Below are 10,000 nucleotides of genomic sequence, written 5' to 3'. Positions count from 1 at the left end.
ATTGCGACGCTCTTATCTTCAACCCTGCTAACATAACAACACAATTCATCCTGCCGATCAGAATTCTCAATTAATTCTGCTTCCACCGAAAAGCCCCACATTTGTTCAAGAGTATTCCTCTGTAGCTCTACTTGATATAAGATTTTCGCGCAAACTTCAACAATCTCATGAGTGTGCAACTGAAATATACGTATATTTACTTAGATATGCTATAAATATGTAATTATTTCATTTATTTTTCGTTTACAATAGCCTCGCAATTAATAATTAATAATTAGTCATTATTATAAAGCAGATAGTACTTTGTTTCTAGTAACAATAAAACAAAGGGATAGCCTTTCATATAAATAAAAATGCTCGAAATCAAACTTCTCTTATATATTTACTTTCTCTAATACTTTCTCTAATATATATATTATATGTATAATAAATTACTAGAAAATGATTACGTCAGTTCAATTAGACCAAAGAAATATCGACAAATAAGTGAACGGTTTAATTCGTAACATATGACACGACATTAATACTTACATAAGTCTCTATCATATCCGTTCTATGTGGTACGAAATAATTATGATCTTCCATGTCGCGTCGTTTCTTTACACGAACGAAATGTTCCATCGGATTAAGGTTTTTCCTGTTGCAAGCACTCGCAAGGAATTCCTCTACTGTCATAGCGTCACGCACAAAGACGGATACCAGCTGAAAATAGAAACGTGGATAAATGTGAAAGAAATTATCTTAATTTTAATGACGTCAATTGTACAAAGTTACCGTTGCAATGTTATATTCTTTCTAACTATTTCAATTACGAACATTCATAGATAGATTGATGTACTTTTAAATATAATATCACAAACAACAATTAGGGTCGCTTACCTGATTTTCCGGCACATACACCTTCACGGTTTTCTCATCATCTCTAGACGATATTTGAAGGGATCTCCTACTCGATCCACTATTGGATCTCGATAGTAACGGTGGTCTTCTCTTGGTAGCTCCTCGTCCTGCTAGTAGATTATTCAGCAACGAAGGACTTCGTGCGCATATAAAAGCATGAAACGACGATACGGTAAAGACTCCTAATTTGTTTAATGTTTGCTTCGTAGCACGAGATACGTGCGTCAATAAACTCTGCGGAGAAAATAAAAGATTTGAATCGAGGTGATTCTCGTATCGGAATTATCGACTGCCCCTACTAATCTAGCGGAAACTGGCTCGTTGAAGTTTTACAAGATTCTATTTGCGGTTCACGGTGGTCGATACAAGTTTCCGATTCTCTATACGGTCTATAATGAGTATAAATTATGCACGTTAACGTAACACGCAAGGACGTTTTACAGACTATTTGCGTATCATAGTCGAAAATTTCATTTAGTCATTACACTTATTAGAATTGTATTATGCTTAAGTCAAAATACAGATAGAGGCGAGGTATACAAACCTTTGGGTTTGGTAATTCACCACTCTGTAAACTCGCCATATAGCATCTTAGTCGGAATTGCTCGCAGTGAAGTCGCTCCAAATTTTCTTCCCATTGAACAATTTGATTATTAATCTGCTGTTTTGTTTCTACATCGGATACAACAGACTGCTGAAGATCCGCCATGTGTTTTAGTTTATGATCCTAAAGAAAAGACGATAGAGACGTTTAAACGATTTTCCCCAACTCTTCTGCTTGGTGGTCGGAAGGAGCATAAATTAAAGCAAAGTAATACATAGCTATATCCGGCCCACTTACCGATTCTATCGCTTTCTCTAAGCGAAATATTTCTTCTTGCAATAAATGAAGGGTTCCGGTTTTACCTCGATGACGTGCAAACGCAGCGGCACATGCTGAATGTATGCTGTTCACCCAGTTTTCGAGTTCCACTTGACATGGTGCCTAGTATATAAAAGTAAGAAAGGACTTACGATTGATAATCGAGCAATATATACCGATAGAAACTGTATTATCCAGCGTATGACACGGTAATTCGTAATGGTTTCGCAATACGTGTTTACCTGGAATAAATAAGCATCGCCGAATGCGGTGCTCAAGCAAAATATGTAATCCCGTTTTGGATGTTCCGGAATTGGTTGCATTATTGCACCATCGACTATAATCAAGTGTTTTGGTGCTGCTTCCATGGCTCTACTTTCTTGCGAATCACAAGGATAGAAGAGAAGGGTAGTTCCCTTTAAGCAAACCCAATAACCTTTCCAACCCCTCTTCCTCGCCAGCTCGATTTGATGCTTCTTTCGTAACAGCCATTTTTTCACGCTTAAAAATCTGCAATTTGATATTTGTGTTAAATTTACGTTAGAAACTTGATGTATGTTTCTCTATTACAAAGAGCTCATCATTCCGCTTACCCAGCTTTTCGAACTGCTCCCGTGCAATTGAACGAAGCTGCAGCGGTACCAGTCTGTTTTCCTCGATATGGAGAATTTATGACACTTTCACCATCGTCGTCATCGCTAACGGCAGTAGTTAGCGACATTTTATCATCGTCTGACATCTACAACATTTACCAATATTACTATCCGATTTGTCCACTTTCTCCACTTCAATGAAAAGGAATGACAAGAAAGTATGTATATACATCATTTTCAATTTCAAATGTACAATATCAAGTGGACATTTTGCGAACTATACATATTTATAAACATAATTTTTATTACAATCGTAAGTGCAATCCAAGTAGGGTTGGCGTATAATCAAACGTAAACAATTTCTCAAACTGGAACAGAATTATCAAGATCTATGTGTGTGTGTATGTGTGTAGAAAAGACGATGAAAAGAGCAAGTGAAAAAGAAAATGAAGAAACAGCAGAAGGATGTGTAGAACGTGTGACGAGCATAAGAACTGATGCTTCTCATGTAAGAATAAAAATGGTATTATACACCAATTACGAATATTAACATATCAGAAATGTTGATACTTGTGCTATATACTTACTTTATATGTTCTACCATTTTACGTATTAGCATATTTATTCAAATATAAAAAATGATCGTATGCAACGATACATTGTGGAAAAAATGAGTAAAAATACGGTAAAAATACAGTAACTGCGGTATATCAACGTTGGAATACATAGTTATTGATTCTCGTAACGATATATCGGTAAAGGTAACAGCAACGATAATGGTAACGGTAATAACGACGGTATAACAGTAACGATAACGGTAATAGCTACGATAACAATAATAGGTACTAATGAAAACAAGATTATAATAATAACGCGGAAACTCTGGTGTCTCTACCTTTTTAGCATAATTTGTCATACCGCGAAGCTTTTCGCGTAATCCCCAAAAGCCTTCACCAGCCCAAAAACTTACGACTTTTTTTAGAAAGTCGGCGTTGCAAGCATCCGCTGTCATATGCGGATGGTAATGACAGTAGCAACCTTCCTTCAGGAGCTTCATATTTTTCTTGGCGGTGCCGTTTATCTTGAACATGATCTCTTTGCGGGCAATGCTGAGACCGTGGATGTAATGCTGAGCCCAAGTGTTTAAAGCACCGTTAATGATCCTAAGCAACTTGTAGTAGTAACCGTCACCGAGACCAAAGTTGACTTTTTCTCGAACGTTCTTGTAATTAAACCAATACAATTTTCTCGTTTCATTGATACATATTACGCTGATGGTGTGCCTTTTGCAAAGGCAAAAGTACTTTCTGCAATGTTTTTTGTGAAGTGTTTTCAAATCTGTGTAGCTGCTGCTCGGATTCAACAGATTCAAGGTACTATTCATGCACTTGATCGACCATCTCGGTTCTACCATTATCGTATATACTTGGTTGCGTTGATGCTTTTGCTGAACCGAATCAAAAGATTTTAGATGGACGAATCAACGAGAGAAAACGAACCAGCTTTTCCTAAACAGTTAGTAAGCAAGAGTAACTCTGATTCGAATTCGTCAAAATCATTGTGTTCACCTCGACCTGTTCGTTTTTTTCCCCATCGATGCCTTTATTGTCGTTTGGACGGTGGAAGAATAGACAACGTGTCGTTCAATCGTAGATTTGGAAGATTCCGTTCGATTTGGATTCCTTTGTTAATTTGATTCAAGCTCGAACATGTCTAAAAGCATCCTTCTATAGAACATTTCGTATCGCGTTTCTCTTTTACGATTCTAAACATGAAAGAGTATTATTTGATTGGCAAACGTTGCGTTAATCATTGTAAGAACTGATCACCTTGTTATCTTGAAACTCGATGCTTAAGGCATAAATTCTTCCCTTCGGTTGAAAATTTGGACAATCTTTTTAGTAAAAGTGACAGCGTATGGCTCCAACAGTTTCCTGAATAGATGTAAAATGTTAATTACGAATGTGCATACGAAATAAAATAGGCACAGTCGTCGTGCATTGTGCATTTTCTGTGAGCATTAGATTATCGCTCTGACAGAAAGAGCTTTTTAACCATTAGTCCAAAAGCCTGTAAGAGCCACGTAGCCATGTAGAGAAAAGACAATAGAAACGACGAAAATAAAAGAAGCAAATCCCCTAATTGATTTCAATATTTTACACTGTACAATAATATATTTGATATTTGTCACGAAGGACAGAAGCAATCTTGTCGCTACGTTTTCATTACATAGGAGAAAATATTATAATACCACCGTTGTAAGATGAAAATCTTCCGATTATTTTGTACATTTATAATCTCTACTTAAGGCAAACTGCTTTTGCACTATACAGATCACTACTAGGATCCTTTTTATGTGATTTTCTGTTTCGTAAAACTAGAACGAATCTGTTTTAGAAAATCGACAATTTCGCGGATATACCGTAAACTTGTACTTTATGTGTTTTTTTTTTATATGCATATGTTTCAACAGGGATGCCCATTTCATCCTTCCATTTGATTTTATTTTTCAAGGTACATGCAGAAGGAAACGTTCCCCCTCTTTCTCTCTCCCTCCCTGCTCCTTTCTCTCTTGAATAAGACTTTTCTTTCTTTTAATACTTTCATCGATCTTTTTTAAGAAGCGATAATCAAATCCCGGGGTTGATTAACAAACCGAAAGGATTATTCTAAAAATGTTCCTTTTTCTTGGTAAGTGGATAGGTTTCAAAGGTAAATATATAGAATACTTTTGCAATATACGCATAGAAACGAACTCTCTGTATAAAAATATGTTGCATTTCTCAATATCACGTTCTCTTTAGCGTTTTATATATACATACAGATATTCTATTCGAACACCAAATACCGTATCTCAGTTTAAAAATTTCTATTCCTTTTCGAAATTATTCTTCCTTTCTATTTTCATCCACATACATCTGTTGCCTTTCCGTTATCCTTTTTATGTATTCTTTATGCATATCCATATTTCGTCTTCCACACTTCTTTTCTTTTCCTCCTCGACTCTTCTTTTTCTTTGTACTTCAGAACAACATTTGTTAGAATGCGCTTGTTTGTTAGCTCATTACCTGCTTTTCTATTTTCTCTAATTTCTCTAACTTATAAATCTATGTATTAACTATTTTGGAAAATCGTTGCTAAGCGAAACGGAGCAGGGAAATCAAAATAATAAATATACCAGGTATCTAATCATTCAACGTATGCATGAATAACTAAAACTAGTCGAAGAACTTGATGTGTAGTTGTTCTTTGTCAACAGCACGTGAGCCCGCACGTGTTGAACGATTGTTTTAAATATGATTCTTCCAGAAGGAAAATTTCTATACGAGGTACCAACGAAAATATTCTTGTCCGTCGCAGTTCTTCTAGTGGAGTTGTTCGGTGTGTAGCTGTGTAGTTGTGTAGGTGCTACACAGCAAACCGCGGGTTCGGATATTTTTCTGAGAAAATCTTATTTGTTCACTACCGATTTGGATCTTGTGCGAGTAACCGAAACGTTTTCCTGTTCAACAACGTATGATAACAGAACTTTGCGTGTACGGCCAATCTTCAGAAGTGTCACTAGTATCTCGATTCATTGTGAAATGCGCGTGATATTCCGCTGGATAGACTCCAGACGGTATTGGTCCTCCGAATCTTGGAGAACCGACCGCTAATTGTTAGCGAGCAAACGAAATGATCACTTTAGTGACCAGAGAAATCGATCCTGATTTCTCTGAGCTTATTCGCTGAGCTCGATAATGATCGAGCTCACTTCTTGACTTTACGCGAACGAGCAGTGAATTAGTGGGCCGCAGCCACGAACGTGAGTTGCTCCCGACTGGGGCGCTGGAGAACAGAGAAGTGGAGCTGCTACCGCGAGGGGAATCAATACCTCGCTCGCTCGCTCGTTCTGTGGAGGCCAAATGGGGGCCGGGGTAAGCGGGGTAGTCGGGGTAGTCAAGGTAGTCGGGGTAGTCGGGGTAGTCAGGGTAGTCAGGCTACTCGGAGTAGTAGGGATAGCAGTAGAAGTAGGGGAAGGAAAAGTTGGCGAGGGAATGCGAAGAGGCCAGAACCGTCGGGGTTTGGAATGGGAAAATGGGTGACAGCACAGAAAGCGGGTGGGAAAGCGCAGTGGGGAGTAGTCTGTAGGGAAAAATGAGTCGTAGATATCGGTACTGGCTGCTGTTGTTGCTACTGTTGCTACTGTTGCTACCGTTTCTGATATCGTTGCTATTGTCGCCATTATCGTTGCTGCTACTACTTCTACAACTTTTGGCCGAGCAAAGAATACGTTCCGAAAATAGCGGTGCTCTCCTTTGCGCATTTTACGAAGAAAAAGCATCAAATACGATGCAACATAATCAATTGTAATTATCGATATTAAAAAAATTATAGTCTTGTTTTGACATGCTTGCATTATTAATTTCTAGGTGTAGGTAATACATATATATTTACTTTACATACACACACACACACACACACACACACACACGTCCGAAATAAAATCCGAGATAATAACGTTTAATTTGGCTTTTGTAATAAGTATGAAGGCAAAATAACGTTGAATGTATATTTGAGTTGATTACTGTTCACAACTATTCGAAAAACTATTTAAATATATAATCAGTCCACCTCTCTTTTAAATTTTTCCATTGAACATCAATTTATGTTATATACATCATCCACATATATAAATGAATGTTTTTCTATATGAGTATGCCATTTAGGATGATGATATAATGAAAGGAAGAAATTATATGTAACTCGAATACATGTTCATAACAAAGCAATACAAAATTAATCCCTATCTGTTACTTTCTTTTTATCTTTTTATTCATCTAAAACTGATGTATCGTATTATATTGTGTTCTATCGTGTTATATCGTAGTACGAAGTAATAAAAGAAGGGAAAGAAGCGACATTGTGTACCATCAATGTTCAAGTACGATGCATAGAAATAGGCTGAAAGGTGACTCGTGCAAAGCTTGTGTAGGCAGGGTCAGTAGGTTATCGACGTTTAACGAATAGATACGTATTTTTTTAGTACGTATCATTCTTTCTAACTGGTCACTATAAAAATACATTCATTCACACGTATTACATTTATTTTATGACCAGATTATGAACAACAACCGATACAATATCACGAAAATGTAATCATTTATTATCTACACGTAGGTCAAATTTATATAAATGAAACACACAAGAAAGAGAAAAATGAATGACTTTCAAAGAATATCGATAATGAGTATTATCTGATTCGAGACAGGGAACTGTTCTTTACTTTACACCAATTATGCGATTTATAGTTTTTAATAAATATATCTATTTTTTTTAAATTACCGTATACACACACACACACACACACATATACAGAGGCTTGTAAACAACTATATGTCAATCTATTCTATCGCATTGTAACGAAAATTTTCGATAAACGAATCATTCTTTTTGATTGCATAAAATTCAACTCGATATAATTATTGTACTTTATTTGTCTGTTGTCAGTTTGTTATTAATCAAGTATCTGCGTTTATATTTTTACCTTACAAAGTGCAGCTAAGTGAAGCAATAGTGAACTGTTGAAGTGGGATATTGATATAACAGGTTGATAAGGTCGACAACTACTTAGGGGACTCACCTCTGAGGACGTCAAGTAGCAAATTCTCGAGTCTGTGCTCTCCAGTGAAGCTTGTTGAACAATCCCAAGTCTGCCATCCCGATCGGACATATAATCCGATCTCACGCTGTCTTGTCTATCAAAAGTTCCTCTGCAAAATTCGAAAAAACAAACACACACACAAAGTGTTATATCTTAACGATTTGGCGCAAAGAGGCACGTATACATTGTCAAAATAAATAGAATAAACGTCTTAGAATGCATATACACGTGTATATCTATTGCGTAGATTTTAATTTATGATTAGAAACATAGCTTTACAATTATATGGTTAGTTAAATGTTTTGTTGCAAATTATTCACCTTTGTTCTAAAGAATCAGTTCGATTTGATTTATATCCGCTATCGTTAAGACTGCCCTCGTGTCTTAGCGATGGTAAGGAATCCCACGGAGAATCTCGTTTATGTCCCACGTAACTTGGATTCATAGAACTAGAAGCACCAGAGCCAAGTGTCGAACTACCAGACTGCCATCCATCAGAGTGGCGAAACCATTGTGCACGTGCAGACTCTCCAACGCAGCTGGTACATCTTAAAATTTCAGCATTTTTATATATCTACGAGTATACTATCTTGGTTACGTTGTTCGTTATTTCGTAAATAATCAAAAGCAGTTAAAGCGAAGACGTACATTACATATGTAGAATATACTATTAAACAATATTAATGTTTAATACATATTTAAACTAATATTCTTAAATGATTATCGTCTTTTATGTTTTCTTCGGAAAAGAATTAATAAGATGACATTTATTTACTGAGAAAAGCAAATTTAAAGTAACGAAATAAAATTCTATTTTCTTAAAAGATGAAATTCTTCCAAATTTTTTACTTTCTACTGATTCTCCATTTTCCTATTAGTTTGGCCATTTAAATGACAAAAGCAACAATTTACCTAGAATTATAATCACTAAGATATCCACGATCTCGGTCAATTTCTCTGTCTCTTTTCTCCCTAATCATTTCATTACGATCGCTGTAGTAACCGTCCCTATCCTTACTATTTTGTCTTTCATTGCAATAACGGTACGATAGTGGTAACGTTGACGATTTATTGGAACCGGGACCTGTGGAAATACCGAAGAATGCGTTAAAAACATACAGAAAATACATTGCTTGAAAATGAAACGATAAATTTCATCTCTGAACGAAATTTATTGATTGCCGAAAGATTTCCTCAACTTTTCATTCATTATCCTTTAATTATTAAATACGGATAAGTAATACGACAGAATCAACAAGTCGAGTAATGTGTAATAGAGTTTGGAGTATATGTGTACGAAGACTTTTAAGAGGAATAAACAAGATAAAACTTACGTCTTCGTGAAACGTGAGGTGTACGTTGAATGTTCAACGGTATATTTTTCGCAAATTCTGCAACATTGACGCTCGGTTTAGTATAGAAAAAGGAATAGAGGAAACAAAGAAGGTATACAAAGTGAAAGTAATGAAAGGAAAGGAGAAGGAACAAATAAAAAGTGGAAGAGGAAGGAAAGAATGTGTGTACATAATACAGATGAAATTTGTCGGTAATTTGAGAAATAGCTTTACTACTCACCTAAATCTTCCATGCTTTGCGTTAGCAAGGCCTCAAAAGTACGTAAACTGTAGCTTTCGGCATCCATACCCTTGGCCAAAGTGTTTCTCAGATGCATCTCATATTCGAGAAGAAGTCGACTAGTTGGACTACCAGGTGTTGATACAGATTGCATGTTTTGTTGTTGATACGCCTGACCACCATTGCAACGACGCGAACTGCAGTGAGTCGGTTGTTCCATATCCGAGTTTCCATTCGACGAACTTGGCGTGGTCGCGTAACACTGATTATCGAAGATGACATTATCCGATGGCGGCGACATATCACCTGTGCATCGATTACGTTCCGAATCTAAATAGGTCCTGGCTCTGCTGCCTACGACAAACAGGTGCTTCATGCAGGAATTGGAAACGGTGTGATGTTTGTATTCAGCTGTCGAAGGTAAAG

At 36.5% G+C, this 10,000-nt stretch overlaps 1 protein-coding gene across 1 annotated transcript; it reads right to left on the bottom strand.

Annotated features, from left to right (window-relative positions):
• Positions 1 to 5: 5 nt before the first annotated feature.
• LOC122577471 lies at positions 6 to 9,993 on the bottom strand (the record flags this gene model as incomplete). The annotated part of the gene is made up of 12 exons (XM_043748796.1): positions 9,575 to 9,993; positions 9,334 to 9,390; positions 8,912 to 9,083; positions 8,320 to 8,547; positions 7,979 to 8,108; positions 2,356 to 2,501; positions 2,005 to 2,272; positions 1,742 to 1,885; positions 1,445 to 1,627; positions 880 to 1,134; positions 532 to 702; positions 6 to 179 (listed from the first exon to the last, which is right to left on the bottom strand). Coding segments are annotated over exons 1-12 (2,304 nt in total), but the record flags the coding sequence as incomplete, so codon positions are not given.
• Between the last annotated feature and the right edge of the window lie 7 nt (positions 9,994 to 10,000).

This window comes from Bombus pyrosoma, unplaced genomic scaffold, assembly GCF_014825855.1.
Source record: "Bombus pyrosoma isolate SC7728 unplaced genomic scaffold, ASM1482585v1 HiC_scaffold_4716, whole genome shotgun sequence".
Taxonomy (NCBI): Eukaryota; Metazoa; Arthropoda; class Insecta; order Hymenoptera; family Apidae; genus Bombus; species Bombus pyrosoma.
Note: the sequence above shows the minus strand (reverse complement) of the source record. Positions and strands in the feature narration are given on the sequence as shown.